The sequence below is a fragment of the Strongylocentrotus purpuratus genome, unplaced genomic scaffold, assembly GCF_000002235.5.
Source record: "Strongylocentrotus purpuratus isolate Spur 01 unplaced genomic scaffold, Spur_5.0 spur5_scaffold_19, whole genome shotgun sequence".
Taxonomy (NCBI): Eukaryota; Metazoa; Echinodermata; class Echinoidea; order Camarodonta; family Strongylocentrotidae; genus Strongylocentrotus; species Strongylocentrotus purpuratus.
Genome location: NW_022145604.1, coordinates 32969568 through 32994438, shown reverse-complemented (window position 1 = coordinate 32994438; position 24871 = coordinate 32969568). Strand labels below are relative to the sequence as shown.

At 38.6% G+C, this 24871-nt stretch overlaps 1 protein-coding gene across 2 annotated transcripts; it reads left to right on the top strand.

The window, feature by feature from the left end:
• The first annotated feature begins 1336 nt into the window (after window positions 1–1336).
• On the top strand, window positions 1337–24292 carry LOC100891122 (beta-1,3-galactosyltransferase 1). Of its 2 annotated transcripts, XM_030990946.1 has the most exons (3): window positions 5429–5743; window positions 6116–6271; window positions 20087–24292. In XM_030990946.1, exon 3 carries the CDS (start codon window positions 20130–20132, stop codon window positions 21402–21404), a length of 1275 nt encoding a protein of 424 aa, XP_030846806.1. In that variant the 5' UTR covers window positions 5429–5743; window positions 6116–6271; window positions 20087–20129; the 3' UTR covers window positions 21405–24292. The 2 variants fall into 2 exon arrangements, with proteins under 2 accessions (XP_030846805.1, XP_030846806.1); XM_030990945.1 differs by lacking the exons at window positions 5429–5743; window positions 6116–6271 and adding an exon at window positions 1337–1706.
• Window positions 24293–24871: the final 579 nt, after the last annotated feature.

The window sequence follows — 24871 nt, the reverse complement described above, 5'->3', positions numbered from 1 at the left end:
CGTGGTATGAAATTCTAAAAAAGAACATGGGGGGGGGGGTGACAAATGTTACTCTCATAAAGGGACTATGCCTGTACCAAAACTATCTTGGACTGTTTTATTCCTTCCAATATATACGTTTCAACAAGCTACTTTTTCATTTCATTCGGCCGTGTGTGCCGATATCGAAAAACTTCAAGTGAAAATTATTACATTAAATGGAAACATTATATACGTAAGCATCTCACCGCATCTCACCCCTCCGCCCCCCCCCCCTCCCCTCCTTCCTCGCCCTTATTGAAGGAGCCAGGCCATTATATTCCTAAAACATTATATTCCCGATAAACATGTTTGTTTAAATGTTTTTTGACTCCACATGCAGCCCCTATTAATAGAGATACGATGGCGGTGTAGCCTATTATCCCAAATAAGCCCTGGTTCCGTCCCTCCAATAATTGTTTCATTTTCTGTGTTTAGTTTCTTTTTTACCGTCACAATCCCTACCTTCTATCTTTATATATGATTTATTCATTTAATCTATCGTTCATTTATTGGTATATAATATTTAACTAGCAGCACAGGCTGAAGGGGTCAGTTTACAACTAGAGTAATGCAACATTATAATAATAAATGCCCTTTCCACCGAAGTCCCTGGCTGTAACATGATTATGCATAGGGTTGTTGTAGTTGGGTTTTTGTTTTTCGGAATTCAGTCAAATTTGACTATTTACGCCCTGTCTGGTTTGGGGTTAGATCAGTCGAGGTAGTCGAGTCGTAATTTTCTCACAGTAACAGGCAAACTCAATACAAGGGTCAGCGGCCCATGATTACCAGTATTCAGTAGCTTCTTCGTGTATCCTCCGATGCACTCCAGGGAATACATGCGGGATTATAATTTGATTGCAGTAGGATAACATGTGAATTATTTATATACCGGTATTTGTATTCAAATACACAGGGTTTCGTAAAGCTTAGCCTACAAAGGTACACGTTGATGTCACTCTTAAAACCCCATTTTGATTCTGTTCTTTCTTTCTCTCTCTCTCTCTCTCTCTCTCTCTCTCTCTCTTTTTTCTCCCCCCCCCCCCCCCCCCCCCCTCCATCCCTCGCTCATTCCTCTAGCTCCCTCTCGCTCCCCGGTCCCTTCTCTCTCTCTCTCTCTCTCTCTCTCTCTCTCTCTCTCTATATATATCCCCTCTCACCCCCCCCCTCCATCCCTCTCTTTCTCTCTAGTCTATAGTATATAACTGGTCTACATTATCTCTATCTCTCTCTTTCTCTCTCCTTCTCTCTCTCTCTTTATCTCTCTCTCTCTCTCTCTCTTCTCTCGTTCTCTCTCTCTCTCTCTCTCTCTTCTCGTTCTCTCTCTCTCTCTCTCTCTTGGAGGTGACAGGGTCATAAGAACTGCTAGCTCAGCTCAGCTGGTTAATTCAAGATCAAGGAGAAAGAACAGGATGGTGAATTTGTGATTTCCTGTGTAGCTCTTTCTTCCTGCTATTACGTTGCCTCGTATACACTGTGAATACAGACTTACTGACTCAAACAATAAGGCATGATTCACATTGCAGCACGTATAACGCACGCAATCCGCAGCTGTGTTTTCAGCGAGTTGAATGTCTGCAATGGCATTTGCATGTCATCTGCGGGACTCTGTAAGAATGTAACCATGGATTTATAATATTTGATGGATACTCGTCGCTATTTTCCTACCGTATTTTGCAGTACTGGTGAGTATAATATTATTTGAAAGAATCATACAGCATGTGGACCTTGTTTGTGCATGTATCCTGCATGTGATTGCCTCAAAATAGACTATCTATCAATCTATTCTCTGTATCGAATGTAGTACGGGGTGATTGTTGAAGCGAAACGCGATCTTTAGTTTGAGGAGCGAAGTGATTAACAATGCAACTTCAGAGATGCAGTGTATAATAATTATGTCAAATTCCACTTATTAACGTGTCGATGCGATGGGCAGTGTATCTACTTCTAGTAAACGTATGGCTGACTTAATAAGATTATTCGCATACTTTAGAGAGGGTCGATCTACATATTAGAAATCGTACAGTGGCAAGTCGGCGCCTCAACATATTCTGCATTATTTGTTATATTCAAAACATGAGCGTATGGAATATATCTGACTGAATAATCATTCAGCTTATATTTCATAATGTATGCATATGATTATATGTTATGTTTTGGCATCATTTTTTGTTTTGTTAATGTAGTAGTAGTAGTTGTAGTAGAAGTAGAAGTAGTAGTAGTAGTAGTAGAAGTAGTTGTAGTACTAGTAGTAGTAGTAGTAGTAGTAGTAGTAGTAGTAGCGTAGTAGTAGTAGTAGTAGTAGTAGCGTAGTAGTAGTAGTAGTAGTAGTAGCGTAGTAGTAGTAGTAGTAGTATCCTCATATTATTATCATTATATATTATCAAACTCGGCAGAGTTCATCGTCATACTTTTGTGCAATACTTTTGTACATGTCGCTGATCTCCGAGAAGCGGAGGGACAACAACAGATGTTACAGTAATGAAAAGAACGCTCTGAGACCGCGGAAAGGGATACGAGTATAGTTATGACCCCCTTACACGTTAGCGAGTTCATTGTCACATGCTAGCTGCATGCTGCTGAGCCTAAGGCAATGTAGATTGGCCTTAACGTGTAATAATACTCTACTTGGAAGAACCGTGCATGTTGCTGTGTAGATTGTCTTGGCTTTAATATGACCCCCATGCGCATGCAGTACATGTATTAGTCAACAAACACATAGGAGAACCTTCTATCTAACCGTAGGCCTTTATCAAATAGGTCTAAAATGGATACACGATCACTGATCATCTACATGTATTGAATACTGAAAGAGAAACTTGACAATTCATGAACATTATTTATATGAGCAAGCGGTTACCATGCAGTAGACCTATTTTCCATTGATAACGGAATACATCTAAAGAACGTGATTGTGGAGCATGCGATGCTTTCGCACTTCTTCACTTACACATATAATATTGATAAGCAAAAGAAAAAAAGCAAACAGATTCTATTCCAATAATAAGAATGATACCTTTACATTGTTTCTTGTAGGAGAGTCTCATCATTGGCTTACTTTGGAAGCTGTATAAATACTTGAAAACCAAGTCAGGCGGTGTCTTCAATATTCATTCATGTATAGGATGTGGGATTCTTGAGCCCCTTTGAAATACATTTAATTCCAAACAATAATGACAACCCTGTTCCTAAAGTCCATGAAATATGAGCTAGTATTGTCAAAATTTGTTGCTTCGTGAAATTTATTTATTGTATATTTTAATGAAACAAATCATATTTATTCAGGATAAAACATGATCAGTTTAGCTATTTTTCGTGGTCGTTATGAAGGACATACACATTCAAAAACATTTTAGGTACACTCATACAACATAATACAACGAATCATAGCCCATGTGATGTTTTTATATTATTAAATGATAGTACATTTACGATGAAATAGTTTTGTTCTAGCCTCAAATCCGAAGAAAGTGTTAAACATAATAATATTCACATTATGCAATCTTGAGTGAGACGAATGCGTTCCATATTTTTTTGAACTTGCTTGAACTAGCTTGCAGAATCATGACTTGGTTTACATTGGCAGTAAAATAAAACAATTTACCTAATACCTTTTTTTAAATACTAGTAATCTCTGAGAAAGGCCTGCAACGAAGTTGAAAGAATGAGAAGAAGAAAAATATTATTTAAACTGTCAAATCCCATGCATATTGTGAAATTAAACATGGTAGTGTTTGTTCCGGTAAAGTCTGTCATAACATGAGACACACTCTCTCTCCTTAGCTTCCTTCCGGCTTATTCTCAATATTCACATGGATTGGTCCATGTTATTCAGCACCCATGAATTATACAGTCACCCAATGTACCCGTCTATTACGTAGATGTGACTCTGAATATTACATGTGAAAATGAATTATAATGTAAATGTAGGCATGGACACGTGATGAAGACGACCATTATGGTTAGGCGCAGTCATAATCGCAATTTCATGTACGGGGGGGGGGGGGGGGGGGGGGGGGGAGGAGCTCCAATTGACCCGGGGCACATTTAAAGGTGTGCCTTGTATATATACAAAGAGTATCTTTGAGATGGTTTTGGTCTTTGGAACTGTGGCGTCTAGGGTTTATCTTTTTAAGAGGGGAGGTGAATGATTAGAGATAAATAGTTGACCATGTATTATGGTGAAAAGAAACTGCATTGTATTCATGCAGATAACGGTTTGGGACTTTTTTTGTAGAATATCAGAGGGCATGCAATTCGGGGGCACATTGACCCGTTTAGGGCACTTTATGTGAAGAATTAACCAGGGCACATGAAACTTGCAAAAGCATGTGTTAAAAGGCTGTCATTGGGAAACGTACAATCTGTACATTCTGCAAGATGATCATTATCTCATCAAACCAAGTCAGTTTGTGATTATCATAATTATTATTGTCCGCCGTCCGCAGGAAACATAAAAACACCGTCTACTCATCATGTATAAGTATGAACAGGAATATATGATTATTTATGACCCTCTTCTTGTAAGTGTTGTTATTGTTGAAGGCTTACAGCCCCCACCCCATTCCCATCCCGATAAGAACTCAAGGAAGTATTCCAGGTAGATTGTAGAACAAACATGATTGCTTGCCCTACCTAAGAACACGTAATAAATGCAATTTTCATTCTAACTATATTCAAATACAATTATAAATATCGACGGACGTAAGTGTGATTTGCTTCCATTACGAAAACGGCCACTGCGAGCGGACTAGGTGCCATGATAATAATGATGATTGCATTCAACCCAAATATAGCTTGGATCCCACCGAATATTTGATACATTATATCTGCATGTGAATTATCTGTGTTTATTTAATCGTACCATGAAAACCTACATGTATACGACCCTAACGGACAAAGTACTTTGGACTTTGCAGACTATAACAAATATATCACGGACTGTGGACATATCCTATTTACATGTATACTGTATAATGAGAGACAGAGAGAGAGAGAGAGAGACAGAGACAGGGGGAGAGAGAAGGGGAAAACAAGAGGGAAAAGAAGATGAAAACATGGCAATTACCATTGTCTATTACAGTATTACTTTTGGTGAGTGTTTCTTTTGAATACCCCTTGGTATTATGAGGGGGCACGAAAGGCTCCCACCTCCTTGAGCTTAAAAATTAAAGCAAGAGGTCATGAAAATTATTAGATTCCTGATCTTTTGTGCTAATTTCCCCTCCTTTCTCCCCCCCCCCCCCTCTCTCTCTCTCTCTCTCTCTCTTTGACGATTATGCCGACTTAAATATCTGAGGAATTGCGGGTGGTTTTCTATAGCTGCTGACTGTCATGAACTCATGATTTACCATTGTATCTAGTCTTACCCGGATGATGGAATTAAAACCGTATAGCTCTATGACGTCATACCCTCTTCTATTAGTATGCAGCTCAGAAATAAACTGAGACTTGAGTGAATCCTAACCCGTTGTACATTATTTTGTCAATCAGTAATGCAGAAATTATCATCCAGATAGTTTAACACGTATAGTATTGAACTATTGTACATGGAACCGACCGCAAGAAATCATATACCAAGGGTATTTTCACTACAAAAAATTATATCCCAAAGAAATCCTGTTCGGGTCATGTAAATTTGTTATTGTAAATGTAATATTCACCGTTTAACGGGTGATGAAGGCGAAATGCTACCGAATTGCCTTACGTTGACCTTTTAAAGGTAAAGACCAGTATTGGAAACGCCCCAATTTAAAAAAAAATGAAATGGAAGCTCTCATTTCCAATCATGTGAAAGAATATGTTTTGACTGATACATGATGATAAAAAATTTACCGGGAAACCGCCTACTAATTCATATATTTGGTAAATTTGTTTCTCTCATGGTCTGTGAGAGATATAGGGTAGTCCCATATACATCTTTCTGTGTATAGTGCTTGTAACTTTACGAAGAATGGGCCAAATTTCTTATCATTTTAATGATTCCAGAACCTTGCAGATGCTAGATGCTAGATGATCAACCTTTTCTGATCGATTCCACAACGTTTCTTTCACAATGCAATCGCATGGCCATAACTGGTCTTTACCTTTAAAGCCCCTGCAACTTGTGTGAAAATCATTACTCCATTTGTCTCGGTAGAGACATCACCCCCGATCTGAGGTTATTTCCTTAAACAAATTCAGTTGTTCCAGTTTTCATTCCGGAAGATGTCTCGCTGGGCTTTTTATTTGCAGTCTAAACATCATATTGGTAAGAAATCACGTTAGTATAATATTGAGTTTGGGGCTTCGTGATTTTACGTATAATTATAATGTAAAAGCTGTGTGTAATTTTGCTTTTTCGAGGCTGGCTGGTTGAGTTTTTGTCTCGCCTGCGTAGCAAAAAGCGAGACATAGGCGCCGCTTTTCCGGTGACGGCGGCGGCGACGGCGACGGCGACGGCGACGGCGTCAACATCAAAAACTTAACCTAAGGTTAAGTTTTTGAATTTTTGGTATAATTTTTAAAGTATAAGTTCTTAGTCAATGAAACTTTGACTATAGGGTAATCAAGTATCCCCAATCATGTGAGTAGAATTTCAGATCACAAAGTCAAGGTCAAAGGTCATTTCAGGTCAACAGACTTGGACTATGTTGTAGCATCATCATCGAAAACTTAACCGAAGGTTAAGTTTTTGAATTTTTGATATAATTTTGAAAGTATAAGTTCTTAGTCAATGAAACTTGGACTATAGGGTTATCAAGTCTCCCCAATCATGTGAGTAGAATTTCAGGTCACTAAGTTAAGGTCAAAGGCCATTTAAGGTCAACAAACTTAGATTTTGTTGTGGCATCAACATTAAGATTTTCAAAATGCTTCTTCTTCGTTATTTTTCAACCGATTTTGATTCTGATTGTTTCATATGATAGGGCTAGGAGGGGATTTAAAATTTCTACACAGAATCGTGAAATTTATTATCTATGCTAATTTATGCAAATTTATTCGAAATCACAAAAAAGGCTTCTTCTCCTTCATTTCTCGATCGATTTTGATTTGGTTTGCTTTATATCGTAGAGCTAACTTTGGTACACTAAACTTCCACACAGAATTTTGAAATTGTTATCCATTAATTAATTATGGTAATTTATGCAAATTTATTCCAAAAATAACAAAAATTGCTTCTTTTCCCTCATTTCTTGACCGATTTTGCCTTATCTGGTAGAGCTTAATTTGGAACAATAAACTTCTACATAGAATTGTGAGATTTTGCTCCATTGATTATTTATGGTACTTTATGCAAATGAAATGAAATTATGTCCCTTTCAGGGCATCAAATTTCTATTTTTTGACCAGTTCAAAAGTGTACCACATAAAATTTACGATATTTGTTGTTGTGAGATGCGGATGAGCGCTACGTCATTGACGTTCTGGTTTATCATATTGAATTGCGTTATGCAGGCGAGACCGCCGAGAGCGTTTCCCTTGTTTGTTTTGATATCCGGAGTGTCCGGAAAACGCCGGATCATTTTCATCCGGAGTGTCCGAAAGACTCCGGATCATATTCGTCCAGCGGGAGTAAAGAATGAAGTATTTATATTCATGAACATGGGTATAACTTGATGATAATGAAATAAATACCTCATATTAGAATGAAAAAAAAAGTTATCATTATTTGCTATTAACGATTACTATGAACCCTACATGAAAGCTTATAAATCGGTCAAGGGCTGACCATATAGAGTACCGAAGTGTAATGTCATGCCATTTTGTCGAGGTTTCTGGTTCCAAACAATATTGTGCTCAACAATGGCGTGATGGTCGCACCAGTAACCTGGGCGACGAGCGAATTTATCGTTAGCTCCTCGGTACTCTAAAGGCCTATACACATTTTTGTTTAATGTGTTGGGAGCCAGCCACCAAAATTTGATGGCAAAATTTCAACTCTATTGTATGAAATAATGAAGTGGAAGAGGGCATCATTTAACACTAACTAATTTTCAAAATAATTGTGTTTGAAGAAAAATATTGATGAAAGAGTACACAATTTGGGTTCCGTTGTATGTAAAATACTCGAATTGTGCATTCTTTTATTGAGTAATATTTGTCTTTAAACACATTTGTTTTGAAGACCCTTGCACATGTGAGTGTCAAAGGACATCCTCTTTTACGTCATAACTTTGAAGTGAAATTTTGAGACAAGATATTTGGGGAAATTTGGGGCTCCCAACACTTTAGGGGGGCTTTGATATTGTACTTTTGTAGGCAAGCCATGTACATTAATAGATACATATGATAACAATGTACATATATATCATACACTCGTACTTCATACTACAGTTCATATCATTTTGAAATGAAGTTCTTGTTTAAATAGGTGAATTAATATTACTACAATAATGTCGTTGCCGCTCATGTGGTAAATTTTGGATTTGTTCGTCTCATCAACCGTGGCTTGGATGTAATAGTTAGAGACTGGTTGCTAGTATGTCGATCCTTGTAACCATGTCAGTCGTGCATCAGGGATCTGTTATTGAGTGCATGTCATTGTTCTGCCAGAGATGTGAACTGTCTACATGTACTAGTACCTGTACTGTAGTTCTACTAAAGAGTGCTGGTACAGTACACGCCGAAAATCTCCGCAACACGATTACACGATTTATTTTTAGGATTACACGGTTTACACGATTCACCTGAATCGTGTAACTGTGTAATCGTGTAAATTTACACGATTGAAGAATGTCGCTCTGAATCGTGTAATCGTGTAAATAGTAAAGTGCATTGGTCGGATGATTCGACCAGATGTAACAATCGTGTAACTGTGTAATCGTGTAAATTTACACGATTGAAGAATGTCGCTCTGAATCGTGTAATCGTGTAAATAGTTATTAGGGTTATAAGGGCATTGGTAGAACGATGCGACAAGCTGCAACAATCGTTAAATCTTATCCTGCTTACACCAATTGCTTTATACACAACTTACCTTCAGTGTACATCAGTTAATTACTGTACGTTATATTCGTGTATAAACCTCAGCACTTTCCACTAACATGTATCGTATACTAATCCGTGAGACAAGGTAGGAAAACGTCAGAAACAGGAAGACATGATAGATGAAATAGTAAAGGAAAAAAGATAGCTACGAGGAGAAGGGAACATATAAAGGGAAAATGAGGGTTGAAAGGCACGATAAAGATAAACAGAAAAAAAGAGAGAAAAAAGGGAAAACTAAAAAGTTGACCGGAAGAAAAGAAAGAGTGAAATAGAGTGATAAACAAAAAGAAGGGCGAAACCTAGTAAAATTAACAGAAATGAGAAGGCTATGAAACGGAGAGGAAAAGAGACAAATTAATAAGGTAAGAGGGGAACATAATGAGGGAAAGAGAGGCGAGAAAGATATGGGGAATGGAAAGATATTGAAAGAAAGAGAGAGAGTGAGAGAGAGAGAGAGATAAAAAAAAAAAAAGCTTTAGTTGGAAGAAAAGGGGCACCGATCAGATTTTAATAGGGGCATTTATCGGAGTTGATGGGGGCATTTATCAAAAGTGAAGAGGGGCACTTCTCGTACTTAAAGAGGGATACTTACTAGAGATTAAAAGGACACTAATGAGAATGGAAAATGGACACTTATTGTAAAGGAAAATAGGAACTCGTCGAAGGAAAAGGGGTGTGTGTCAAAAGAAAAGGAGCACTTATCAGAGTTGAAAAGGGGAAGGGGCACTTTTACAAATTAATAGGGACACTTGTCAAAGTAAAATAGGTACTTTTCCTACATACAAAGGGGCACTTTGGGGGAACTTGAAAAAGTGGGGGGACACTGTGACGCTAGCTAAACGTAACTCAAAGACAGTTGGCCATTCACTTATTCTATTCATTCTCGGCTTGCAACTGTTCCCTACACTCTGTAGCCAGTGGCGTACATGTAATACCTATTGTTCAGGGGGATCCTATCACTATGAACATAACAGACAAAGAAAGCGGACAAAATATACAGTTCCTCAGGTAGACAAAGGAACATCCCTTCACTGCTATTATGTAAAAAGGTGGATATGCATGTGACACCTGTTCTACACATTTTTACATAATAGCAGTGAAGGGATGTTCCTTTGTCTACCTGATGAACTGTATATGTTGTCCGCTTTCTTTGTCAGTCATGTTCATAGTGTATGTTCAAGGGGAACCCCCTGAACAATAGGTATTATGTAAGGATCTCTGCCTGTAGCTAGGGCAACGGCCTTTGTCCCCGGCGAGGGTCAATGGCAGGCCACATTCAGAGTAAGCTTCTTTTGTATGTGACAGGAAGTGTGCACTTAAGCCTTGACCGTAGCTCTTTATACATATCGCTGAATAATGCAATGTTGTAAAAGGTAATTTACGAAAATGAGGAACGCTAAAAAAGCAATATGTGATCAAAGTCTAAGGCCCGAATTCACATAGGAGGTTTGTCGACAAACCTTGGTTTTCGTGCGTCATATGACGCGTTTTTACAAACCAGGTTTGTAAAATGGATAATGATTGAATAAAAAAAAGTATAACGATATTCATAGTAACGAATGAGCTGGTGAACCGTAATTCTAATTGGTACAGCCTTGTAATGTAAGAGTATCACAACATACTTAATTATGTTAGCCCTCCTTTACATTTTGTAATCATTTTTACTTATTTACAACTTAGGAATAACAAAATTCCCCCTTCCTTCGTCGTTCATCGCTTTTTTCTTTTTTCTCACCGAGGATTAAATCCGAGAGTGCTTTTCGGGAAGTGGACTGATTTGTTTAACTTTCAAACATTCTATAATAAAACTAGAGACAAGACACTGCAATTAAAAATATATACAAGAGAAAGAAAGCGTAATCTTCGCTATCCCCTCGTATCGTCCACGTTGTCCTCGTTCAACCAAGAAGTAACTTCTTGCTTTTACTGAACTAGACGTCCTTAACCTGCTCACCATCACCACTGAAAATAAATTGTAACACAATTCCAGCGAGCAATCGAATCGTGTAAATTTTAAATCGTGTAATCGTGTTGCGGAGATTTTCGGCGGGCAGATTACACGATTACACGATTCGACCTGAATTGAGGAATCGTGTAATTTTACACGATTACACGTTTACACGATTCAAATTTCGCTTCATTGGCAAAAAACGAATCGTGTAAAAATAAATGGTTACACGATTCCCGCGAGCAGTCGAATCGTGTAAATTTTGAATCGTGTAAATCGTGTTGCGGAGATTTTCGGCGTGTACTGTATCTCCTAACATCTCATAACACAGAATACACATGATAAGGCTATACACTATGACCCCTATAATATGATAGTGACCATAACGGTAATACGATGACCGTGATAAAGGACTGTGTTGGCCTTCGTATAATCTATCTATCTATATTTTTTGTATCTATCAGGCTATAGTTCATCCAGACGTTGGACAAAGTCCTCCTCATAACATTTCCATTCTTTTCTGTCTCTAGCTGTCCTAGTCCAAGCGGCCGTTCCCATGTATGATGTTATATAATCTCTCCATCTTCTCTTCTGCCTTCCTCTTTTTCTGTTTCCCATCCTTAGTTGCCATTCTGTTTTGTCCATCTATTGTCCTGAAGTCTTGCTACATGTACATGCCCAGCCCATCTCATTTAAAAAAAGGCTGCGTTCTGAACTTCCGGTAAAGATGAAAATAGTCTGTGAGCATCAATCTTTGTATATTATGACCTTTTATAAGAATTCCATAGTTATTAAATGTCCGCTGAAAAGGATTGTTATGGGCAAGATGCCCATTACAAGAAATAACTGAAAACTTTAGCAAAATAACACATTCGCATTTACATTTTTATATCGAATTCTAAAGATCTTCGACAATGTTTAGAATTTGAGAATTGAGTCAATTTAGATCATTCCATAACTTGACAATACACAGTATACATGAAGTCAACGGTCAACATCAAATTTCCCCTATTGCTTCCAATTTGTTCCATGACTGTTTCTTGTTTAAATGCAGTGGCGGATCCAGCCGGCGGGAAGAGGGGGGGGGGGGGCTCAATCCGTGAGAAAATATTAGTTGCGACTCAGCCGTCGGTGAATAAGCGGGGGGGGGGGGGGGGGGGGGGTATTAGGAGGCACTTTTTTTTTGGTCCAATTTTTCAGGAAATATTTTGCGCCGACTCAGTCAGCCGGTGAATAAGCGGGGGGGGGGGGGGGGTGAGACCACTATTATTATTTTTTTTGGACCTTATTCGTGAGATTTGTTTTTGTTTTAAATTCTTTTTTTTGTTGTTGTTTTAAATTCTTTTTTTGTTGTTGACCCGTCAGCCCCCCCCCCCCCCCGCGGATCCACGCCTGTAGAGGATCCAGCCGGCGTCAAGGGGGGGGGGGGGTAGCCAAATCTTAATACAAAATTTAGTGCCGTCTCAGCCGGCCGGCGAATAAGCGGGAGGGCGCTTTTGTTTTTTGTTTTATAAAGGTTAACTTTACGTTATTATCCTATTTTTTATCGTTTTGGGGGCTGGGGGGGGGGGGGGGGGGGGCCGGAAAAATCGCTACGTGGATCCGCCCCTGCTTAAATGGCACTGTATTTGGTATGTTAGAAATAGTTACTTTAAAAAATCAAATATTAGCAATTGTACTGGAAAGTGGCAACATAGTTGGACAACATCTTCTTCTCTGGCTCATGCATTGTGTACATCTATAATAATCTTTTTGTAGATTTTTGTCATTAACATTTAGTGAACAATTTTTTTAGATTTTGTGAAAACTCACTACTCCAATGAATTTGAACTCACTACTCCAATGAATTTAAACGCACTCCCGAAATGACTGGGACATCATATTATTATTTATTATTGCAAAGAATGTAATTTAGATTGAGTTTGATTTTGATAATGAATTATGCCATATGCTGAACTTGTCGTTATTAAAATCATTCGGAGTCTTAACCATCAATTTCAATATAGATTGTATACGAGTTGCCTCAGTAATTGGCTGAGTAATATCGATGTGTTACGGGAAAGACTGAGTAAAATTGCATTCTGCAATTATAATGCAACGTCGTGTAACTTTGGAGAATGGATGCTGCATCATTCTCTGTAATAAGCGTGTATAGAAAAGATCGTGATTATTATATTAATTTGTTTAATATCGAATTAATATTGATCGCCAGACTTCATTAAAAAAATCAACCAAGGCGGTCTCCATAGCGTTGTCCATCCCCTATTGATATTTGCAAACATTCAAATGACGTACTCCGTTAAAATGTGATTGCTAGCCGCAATACAACACGGTATTAAAGGTACTATGTCCCTTTTGCAGCCAACCTCAAATTCTGTAGAACTTTGCAGGAATTATGAATATGCATGTATGTCCTATCTGTGAAATTTAAACGTTAGCAGTGTCCTCATATTCAAATTATGCAAGGAAACCCGTTTACTTGCTAGACTTCACTGTCAGACACTATTGAGTGACTGACTGGCTTTTTTCTTTTTTGGTAATAACATACATGAAAAGAGCTGTAAAGGGTACATGAGCATTTGTCTACATCAATAACCCACTTCTTGTGATGGCCAAGATTAAACTGATTGAATCTTTGCGCAGCATAAAACGTATGACCATTCGGTACAATTGTCTGAAAATCAAGACTATTACTTTTGGGCTCTACAGCCCTAAAGTCGATTTGACAACTAATAGTCGTTATTTTCCCACTTGAAGACATTTACAAACCCCCCTTTTTTTAGGGAAGTTCTAAATTAGTATTATCTTTCAAATGCAGTCGGAATTTAACTTTTTCATTTTTTGGCCTGCAAATGGGACATAGTACCTTTAAAATCGCCCTTGGGTTGAATTCTTTAAAGACTTCGCGATCGTGATGTTATAATCAAATGGGATAAGGAATGGAGGACACGAAATTGCTTTCATGAATTAACTCTAGTTCCAATTCTAGACTAGTTCAAGGGCATGATGGAGTGTGCTACATGTACATACCAGTATCTCGATATATTGATAACATTTGCTGGTACATCAGTCGAATAGTAAGATCAGTATCATAGGTTAAAGGCCCGGCCCCGCATGTTCCCTCCTTTTGAAAACACCCCCTAAGTCCGGTGTGTAAAGTCTTTTTTTGTGTATGTACGAGCCGGACTTCGGTGCGTGAAAAGTACCCCTTTACAGGACATTTTGGTAACACGCATGGTATTCCTCCGTTCACGGAGTGGGGGGGGGGGGGGGGGGGGGGAGGGGGGAGGGGGAGGGGGGCGTATTAATTTATTGATACTCCTAAACAGAATATAGGACATCGATATTATCAGGAAGCGTATCTTAAAGGGAGTGTAGCATTGCAAATACTGGTTAACGCCATCTACGACTTCTTGTGGACAACTGCACTTTAACGAATGGACTTGATTAGCGTGTGAAGGTATATTGAAGGGGGTGTAGCATGACGAGACTACGTGTCTTTCCCGTGGCATGAACGGCCTGCCATCGATCTTAGTCTTTGTGAAACACTCCCCAGGTCTGTTTGTTATCAATTAAAAAGTAGGACAGCACCTGACACCTGTACCCTTGTACTTCACTATCTAGCTCCTGTTATACTATACTTCTCAAATGTCGAAGCTTAGTGGTCTTTGAAATTAATACTCTTATCATGAGCTTTATCCGAGGAGCGAATGATACATGAGATCATATACTATGTATGTACAATAGGCGGGTATAATATACAGGAAGAGGAAGAGATGTGTGTTGTGTAAGAAATATGATCATAGTAATACTACTGTGTGTGCAAAGGGCAGGTAACAGGGGCGGATCTAGCTTTTTGCTAAGGGGGGGAGGGTTTTACCAAAATAATGACGATGCGGAGCATCGTCCACGAGCCGCGAAGCGGCGAGCCGATTTTTTTTGGGGTGTTTATTTGAACCCCGTAAGTGATGTTTTCCTGGCATCTATTAACACAATGGAGACCATAAAAAAGCAGTGCATGATAACGTCTTTTTAAATCAAGTAACAGTTTAATACACAGAGTTATCATGTGTTTGGTTAAGTTACCAGATGAGTTGAATATCTTCTCACAATATTTGCACTTGAAAGGGTTTCTCTCCAGCGTGCGTTCTTTTTTCTTTCTTTTTTTTCTTTCTTTTTTTCTTTTTTTTTCCTTTTTTTTTTTTTTCTTTTTTTTTTTTTGGCCGCCCAAGGGGGGGGTTTAAACCCCCTAAACCCCCCCCCCCCGTAGATCCGCGCCTGGGTAAGTGTATAACATAGACACGGGCAGACAGGCGCGGATCCAGGATTTTCTCTTTTTTTTTGCTCCCGAAAATTCGCTCAGTGAGAGGGGGGGGGGGGGGGGGGAGTAGTGAGCACATTTTTTTTTTTTTTTTGGGGGGGGGGGGTCCTCTTAAATTAAACAAATTGTACCCCTCCCCCCTTGAGCGCCAGGGGGGGGGGCAACCCCCCCCCCCAAAAAAAAGGTAAGAATCACGTGTTTTTCCATGATTTTTTTTTCTCAAGGGGGGGGGGGGGCCGGGGCCGCCCTCCCCCCCCCCCCCCCCCCCCCCCCTGGATCCGCCACTGCGGGCAGATGCGGGCAGATGTAGACGTATGATCAAGACACTAAAATACAATATAAGGGATTTGTTGATATTTTGAATGTGTTTTTTATTACGAACAAATAGATCAGTATCAAATACCCCCTGATATTAAGTTTTGATAGAAGCAGAAAAATGAGAGAAACAAATAAGTGAAAGTTTGAGCAATATCCGATTAAAACTAGGAAAGTTATGATTATTTAAGTTGCGATCAATCAAACACAAATTGGCATCTCTGAGATGAATCTTGCGAGGTCCTTCCCATTTGCTCTGTTAATACAAAAATCAGAAATGTCTATTTTCCCTCAAAAATTATATTCAATCATACATTCACCCTAATTATAATTCAACATAATTATTGCAAATATGTGTCTATACAACCCTTGTAATTCTGAATGAAACAAATCTATGACTTCATCAATGGAGTAAGAAAATTAAAATTGATGACATCTTATATAATGTACAGAGCAAAATCAGCAAATGAGAGAGGCAAGCAAATGAAAGGTTGTTGTGCTTCATTGATTACAATTTCAGCACTGGCGTACTGGGGGGGGGGGGGGGAGGGGGCTTGAAGCGCCAGCCCCCCCCCCCCCCCCCCCCCCCCCCCCCCCCCCCCAAAAAAAAAAAAAAAAAAAAAAAATTGAACCATGACAAGTGATGTATAAATGTTCGTGATATTTCAACAAAATGCTAGTTTCTCCTTTAATTCTTGCAAACTGACCCATTCCCAAATAGCCAGGAAGAGCATATGTTTTTTTATAGTCAATAAGGGCCTTATAGTGGCCTCTAACATGCTACCCACCACTCGGGCTGAGCATGCACAGATATGCGAACTGCACATATAGTGGGGGAAATTGAATTCAGACAAGATTAAGAGTAGAAAACGGTACAACGAATCGTCTTCATTCTCTAATAATTTAATGAAACGGCAAAGCTTCCACGCTTCGCGCGGGAGGGGGGGAATTGAAGTCAGACTAGGATTAAGAGTCGAGAACGGTACAACATATCGTCTTTCTCTAATGATTTGATGAAACGCGAAAATGATTTCAGACAAGGATTTAGAGTAATAATCAAATGAAACAACAAAGCTTCCGTGCTTCGCGTGGGAGGGGAAAAACTGAATTCAGACAAAGACACGATAAAATGAATCGTCTTTCTCTATAAATTTAATGAAACGTGAAAGCTTCCGCGCTTCGCGCAGGATGGGCGAAAATGAATTGAGACAAGGGTGAAGAGTAATAATTTATTGAAACGTCAAAGTTTCCGCATTGGGGAAATTGAATTCAGACAAGATTAAGAGTAGAGAACGGTACAACGAATCGCCTTCTTTCTCTAATAATTTAATGAAACGGCAAAGCTTCTGCGCTTCGTGCGGGATCGAGGGGGAGGGGGACTAAATTCAGACAAGGATTAAGAGTCGAGACCGGTACAATGGATCGTCTTCTTTCTCTAATAATTAAATGAAACGTCATAGCTTTCGCGCGGGAGAAGCGAAACAAGAATTAAGAATCGAGAACGGTACAACGGATCGTCTTCTTTCTCTAATAATTTAATGAAGTGCCAAGGCTTCCGCGCTTCGCGCGGGAGGGGGGAAACTGAATTCAGACAAGGATTAAGAGTAATAATGTATTGAAACGTCAAAGCTTCTGCGCTTCGTGCGGGAGGGGGGAAATGAATTCAGACAAGGATTAATAGTCGGGACTGGTACAATGAATCGTCTTCTTTCTCTAATTATTAAATGAAACGTCATAGGGAGGGGCGAAACAAGAAGAGTCGAGAACGGTACAACGGATCGTCTTTTTCTCCAATAATTTAATGAAGTGTCAAAGCTTCCGCGCTGCGCGCGGGAGGGGGGGGGGGGGGAACTGAAAAAATAAATTAGTTCCTCGCCCCGGGTTTATAGGGTTAAAATTGAAGGCATTTGGACATTGGTATTTTTATATTTGTTGGTATTTGGTGGCTCGTTTTGTCGGTAATCGTTGGCCGCTACACCCTCCCCCCTCCCCCATTTTAAAAAGATCTAGCCGCGCCCCCGATAACGACACAGTTTATACACTCGAGATAAAAGTACCGGACCACCGTCTTTGTGCATTGTGCGGCATCAAAGCATAATTTATACAACGTCTCACGATTCGACAGATCACTTTTCTCTAACTTCTAACGCATCCCCTCCCGCGCGAAGCGCGGAACCTTTGCCGTTTCATTAAATTATTAGAGAAAGAAGACGATTCGTTGTACCGTGTTTTACTCTTAATCTTGTCTCAATTCAAGAAGGCCTTTTTTTTCCAGGAAGTGCCGGTGGACATTAATGCGCAAAATGTGGTTCTCAAATTGCAAAAGTTCCCTACTCTTGAAAGGGGTAGGAGATAGGAGATAACAATTTAACGTCATATTATTCCAGGAAGTGTCTGAAAATGTGCCTAATTTGGTTCTAAAATTGCAAATGCTTCTTACTCTGGGAGGGGGCCGGAACCCACACCCAGATCCACCCCCTGCTTGGTCGCTCCACTCCCTCGCCGTTAAAGCCTCGTTCTGTCGCTTCATCGTTTTACATATATTTCACCCCATGCCATTTTGTGCCCCCCCCCCCCGCAATGAAATTCCTTGATCCGCCACTGATGCCCATACCTCTAGACCCCACTTTGAGAAACGTTCAGCGGGGACTGCATGTTAGAGTGGGGATATTCGGATTTTTGTCAGCCCCCCAAACGTTTTTGCTCATTACGCCAGTGAATTTCAGACATTCCTAACCTGAATAGTTTTAATCGGATTTTGTTCAAACTTTCACTAAACTGCTTATCTCATTTTCTGCTTTTATGAAAACCAACTTAATATTAGGGCCTTAAATATCCCTTTCCCTTAAATATCGAATAAATTAGATTTTGTGTAGTAATTTCGCCCTTCCTTGTGTATAAACAGAAACAACCTCGCTATCTGTAGAAAATCCAGATGTTGCTTTCCAAACGCTGATTTTTATTCAGGTGACCTTACAGCAAGGAATATTCCTACTCCCTTGTATGAGAATAGATATTAAAGTAATTTTGTAAAAATCTTTGATATTAACAGCTTAAGTTTTGAGAGGAAATTTTCTATCGTGTTTCTATTTTTCTATTGACTTTCTATCGATATCTGTATAGATGAACGCGACTTAGGTAATGCGGTGAAAAAACCCAATAACAAGTCGCTCGAATTCGTTCGTTACCATAGCAATTTATTTAACGTCGGCTTAATCTTCAAAATGTATTCTCCATCGAAAACTGTCTTACCTGTATATGGGAAATATAATAACGCACCGAACGAGTATTATTTGAGTTAGCATGTTACCAAGCAAGCTGTTTTACAGCTGTATTCGAGGCTTTAATATCCATAACCTCTCTCTCTCTCTCGCTCCCACTCCTTTCCTCTCTTTTATTCAAGTTCAATCTCTATAATTACGAATATATTTTTCATTCACGTGAAACAACGATGGATTTATAAATAAGCAGTATAATGATAATTTCATGAAACTTGAAAGGAGAAAAGGAAAATCACTTTTCTATAATACCTATTTTTACATGATAATATACAAATCTATGGGTTATGATCCAGATTCCAGTGCGTATTTTTCTATTTGCACAGCTGGGGCCTGTTTCATAAAACGTTTTATCTATAACAACTGCTAAATTTCTATGACAAATTCGCTCTCAGCCAATCACATGCCATGATTTCAGTAGCTTATAACAGTAGTTTGTAACTTGTTATTGATAACAAGTTTGCTCTCAGCCAATCAGATGCCTTGATTTCAGTAGCTTATAACAGTAGCTTGTAACTTGTTATCTATAACAAATGCTAAATATCTATGAAAAATTTGCTCTCAGCCAATCAAATGCCGTGATTTCAGTAGCTTATAACAGCTTGTAACTTGTTATTGATATCAAGTTTTATGAAACAGGATCCTGGTCTATGTTGACAGTGAAAATAAACGTAGATGGAGAAATAATTGAAAATCCACAAAATCTATATAGCAAATGCGTTTAATGAATATTTTGTTGGTATAGGCCCAAATCTTGCCAATGTCATTCCCGACGCTTCTAAACATTTTACAGATTTTCTCAATGATCCTAACCCAAATTCAACTTATATGACATGCACCTACTTATATGAAACAGCAGTTGCAGGCATCAGGCCATGATAATATTAGTAACATATTGCTTTCCAGTAGGTTCCTGTTTCATTTCATAATTTTGAACTTACTTTGTCAACTATGTTCTTTATTGTGCAAACAATTGATATACAGTGTATGAAATGGAATAAATTCGGATCAATCAATAGTCATGATCGACTTTTATCATGTATTTTTTTTTTTTTGGTTTGTTTATAAATGACATCCTTTTATAACGTTGGCTTACATATAACATCTATTTATTTACAAATGATCAGCTCTTTGTCCTCGTCAACTAGGATTTATACGTTTAGCCAATTTTCCCATCCCATTGTTATCTTTCCTGCGTTAAATTCCATCTCTCATTTTCTACCACCTTTGCAGATTTGTCTTCTTCTTGATTGACTTGTAGCACGCCCCCAATGCCATGTCTAGTCAATCAGATGGGTTAATGATGGCACTGCAGGACCTGTCAACGTATGCAGGGTTATCCCGTCACAGGCGCATTAAGCTGTATTTCCTTGGGATGGTACTATTCAATGCCTGCCTCTATCTCATCATCTACCGTGGACATAAAGACGTCGTTACTGGGAGGCAGGTATCCACCTCCAAACCACATGACCTGGGTGTCATCTCGTCACGTGACCTTAGTAAAGTGGCTTGTGACCCGGAAGTGATCAAGGATATTGTTCGACACCATGGTGAGAATGCTAAAGAGCAAGAAGGGAAGCTGTGTCCCAAGAACACCAAGACTGGAGAAGAACCTTCAAGAGGATTTCTCTCAAGGTTCCTAGAATGGTGGCACTCTGGATCAGAGGATAATAGTACAAACACGCACAGGAGTCTTAGCGCTTCACATGACTATAACCTGGTCTTGAATGAACCAGAAGTGTGTAGGACTAAAGGCCGAAATGAAACCGATGTCTTTTTACTTGTGTGTGTGTTTACAATCCATTCGAATTTTGAAAGGCGGAAAGCTATAAGGGAAACATGGGGGTCGCAGAAGATCGTAAGGGGCAAACAGATAATGACGCTGTTTATGCTCGGTAAGTCAAAGAACCAGTATCATCAAAGACTTGTCGAATTGGAGAGTAAGAGACACGGTGATATAATTATGGAAGACTTCGTGGATTCTTATCAGAATCTAACTCTGAAGACTATTATGACAATGAAATGGACCAGCCAGTACTGTTCGGATGTTAATTATGTCATGAAAACAGACGATGACATGTATATCAATTATGACGCTTTGATTACGCATCTAACGGACCCAGAGACACCAAAGACAAAGCATTTTGTAGGAAATAAGTTCTCCGGGAACGCACCGATTCGAAACCCGAAAAGCAAGTGGTATGTTCCGAAGAAGATGTATTCGAATCCGCGTTACCCGTCCTTTTGTTCGGGTACCGGTTATGTCATGTCCGGTGACATCCCAGCTCGCGCTTATAACATGTCACTGCATACACGATTTCTCTATTTAGAAGATGTATACATGGGACTATGTATGAAGAAGTTAAAGATTAAAATGACTGGACATTCTGGATTCCATATCGACAACCAACCATACAAGTACTGCGCTTATAAGCGAATGATTACGACACACGGGAAAACGACGACAGAGATGTATAGAATATGGGAGGATCAGGGATCGCGAGCTGGAACGATATGTGTCGGCATCCACAAACCATTGCATAGACATTAATGGGAGTCATCGCAAATATACGCCAGTCACAAAAAAGAGACTGACACGTGTTTTACTGATCAAAGAAATCACATGAGTATGGCTAATATCTTGTCGATTCTCGGTGGGATTTGAAGCAAAGTGACTGAGTCATGAACGGAGTATACTGTATATCGTTAGCGAGTATTTTGGAGAAGTGATTTATGGAACCCAATATGTTCCTATTGCCTATTGATAGCTAATGACACTGCCCTCTAAAAGCCAAGCTCAGTCGTTTTGTAAGTGTCTTCGAAGTGAATGAATGCTGTACAAGACCTCTCACATAAAGAGTTAACATTCCAAAGATAAAAGGCTAGACTGTGTGATCGTGATTGGTTGAAAGTCAAGATACAAACGTGTACGTTTGATTCATTGATTGTACCTTTTGAATAGTTTATGCGAGAGACCTCTGTTCGTCTTTTGGATGTAGGATATATTCCAAAATACTGTGTGCTGGTTTACCTCTGCAAGCTTTTACACAGGGTCTATTATTAAATACCTACACAACTCCAAGTGATGTTATGCCAACTCCTTTAATGGTGCTATGGTTATCGTTATTTTTTTTTTTTTTTAGAATTCTGCTTATATTGGATTCATTATGAAGCATTATAAAGGAGATATAATCTTGTTTTGGGTACTTTGCAATGTTGTACCATAATGTACATGGGCTTTACATATTTATTAACTGAAGTGATATTATTGCCTAGTCGATAGTACTGTGGAATATAATATTTTGTGCGTTAATTTGTTATGGACAAATAAAAATGTATATTTATATTATCTTTATCATGAAATTGTTGTGTATCATAGTTTCCTTTTAAGCCCCTCCCATTGCTAGGCAACTAAAGCTTTAAGTGTGCCACATGTATCAAGCTGTATTTAATGAATGCTATCGCAGCCATGCATACACGTCTAATGGACGCATTGTTGGACACATGTTCCTTGTGAATTGTGATGATTCAGTTTCAAGGCTGGTATAATAATTCGTAAATGATGGTGCTTCTAATGTCTCTTAGTATTATGTGTATACTTACATGTAGTCGCGGTAGAGGTAGGGCTTCCTGATATGGTATTAGTCATGTCGAATGAACAGGTGTCGGAGAGGTTTCCTCCTCGTCATGTAAGTATCAGATCAAATGCTGGAAATAGCCGAATATTGCCGAATAAAGCCGAATATAGCTGAATATTGAAACGAAATGACGTTAATTCAAAGCACAAGATGGTAACCAAGAATATAAATATGGGGGTTGAGAATTATCAAAATACATGACATTTGAAAATAACTGCATGTACTGCCAATTATGTTTTAAGGTCAATTTAGCAAACGCAGATTAAGTTTTTCAGATAGGAATTAAAATTCGTATATATTTCGTTTCAAGCTCTTTTAGGGGTGAAAGGAGTGTTAGCCAAATGGGTCAAGAATTTTGTTAGCAAATTTGTTACAATAAAAAAAAAGATTTTTTGTTGATATTTAAGATTTGCCAACAAATGTTGAAAATTAAAAAGAAATTCCGAACTGAATTTTCATAGTGGTGTCGCACACGCACATATTTACACGCCGACACACCTCTCTTTTTGTAATGTACTGCCCTAAACATTATTTAACGATTAAAGTTTAGCTTGCGACTTCCAAGTTTTTCTTTCCATACTTTAAAACCAAAATGCCACCCTCACGAGAATACTTTCTAAACGTCAGAGGTATCATGAGAAGTGTGCATACATTATGAGAGTAACCTGGTCTACTTCAAAGCGGAAATGAGTAGTCATTGCCTGCCACAACCTGTCTAATGATCATCTCCAATACGTCACGGATGCATTTTTATAGAGAAGGTGATATTTATAAGAATACCCGGTATGAAGCGAACCTTTCATGGACCCCGAGTATCTCCCTCTATTAACTCACCTGTTTGAGCAAAGAGAGGGAGAGAGAGAGGGGGGTGGAGGTTGGGAGGGGGACAAGGGTAACGGGAGTGGATACAGACAGGACGAGGGGGGGGGGGGGGGTTGAAAGAGGGAATCTTACACATTAAATACATGGCAGGTGCATGGAAGGGTATCGTGTCATAATTATATTATACAAGTATATAGGAATAACAACTGGTGTAATTTTGAAAGAAACATAACGTTCTAACGCGAACCAGACGAACTTGTCTGTTTTACATGACATCTGTTCTGTGGCCCAAGGTTATTTTTCAACTGCAAGTGAAAATCTCTTCATTGTTCTTCTTCCTAGTTCGTCCTATATTCTATCAACCATAGAGGGGCTTGGAAGAAGGCCTAATTCAAAGCGGAAAGCCGAAAGGTTCGGGGGATAAATCATTCACTTTGGTGAACAAAAGATGTTCTGGAAAAGCTGTCATTTGCCGAGTTTGCCAACATTCCTATCTATTCATTGTAATAGTAATTCAGTTTTAATTAACAATCGTAATGCGTTAGTGTCATGGCAATCGACTCGTTTTACAGGTCAATAAAGGCATTTATAATTTTTATGTAGACATATTTCAAAAAGGTTTATCTAGTGATTTAGGAAAAGATTCATTTCGTTCATCAGATGCATAGGTAAATGAAATAGTAGAACGACGAGTTCCCAAACTCCATTGGTAAAGTAATGTTATAACCATGCTGTACTTATTAACGTCGCGAAATAAATTGTTTGTGCTTCGCTCAGTTCTGTATTACATGTTGGTGTTGAATCGAACATCTACTTGCTCTTTGGCTGAAAAAGTATTACAAAGATACAATCTAAATTCTATCATCTATAAATGCTTTATGTCTGTGACATTCTTATTGTATTGCCATAATTGCTACTCGCTATGTATTAATATATTTTGTATCTTTCATGTGTAATAAAAATAACCAATGACGCTAAACATTTTCACAAATGTGTTTTCTTTCCAGATTTGTTAAATCGTTGCAGTTGTTCCGCTCTGAGATCTGGTTACATGTTTCTATTCGATCCTATCGTCATTAACATTCAAACAAATTACAAGAAAATTAGTTATAAAAGAAACATACGTTTATCAAGCGCATAATTATTATGTCCTTTGTTTCTCAGCGACTGACACATTAGATGCAATAAACATGATCTAAAATGTGATCATCAATGATATTTACAAAAACAAATATACATGTAGATAACATGTAATGTATTGCATGAAAGAGTGAAGTGAGAGTTCAGAATTAGCATTTCCTCAATTTCCTCAATGCTCCCATGATGTTAGTAGGATGTATAGCGCTGCAGATACAATTTACCTTGTTCACAATAGATTAGTGAAAAGGAAAATGTAAAATCAATCAAATGATGTTTAAAAAAGCATAACATATATAACTCTTTATATCAGAACTACACATAATTGTGTATAAGCCTATGGGACGATACACAAACCTGTTGCATGAATCGATTCACTCCAGTTATATTTTGTCATATTTGATTATGTTTGCATTTGAAT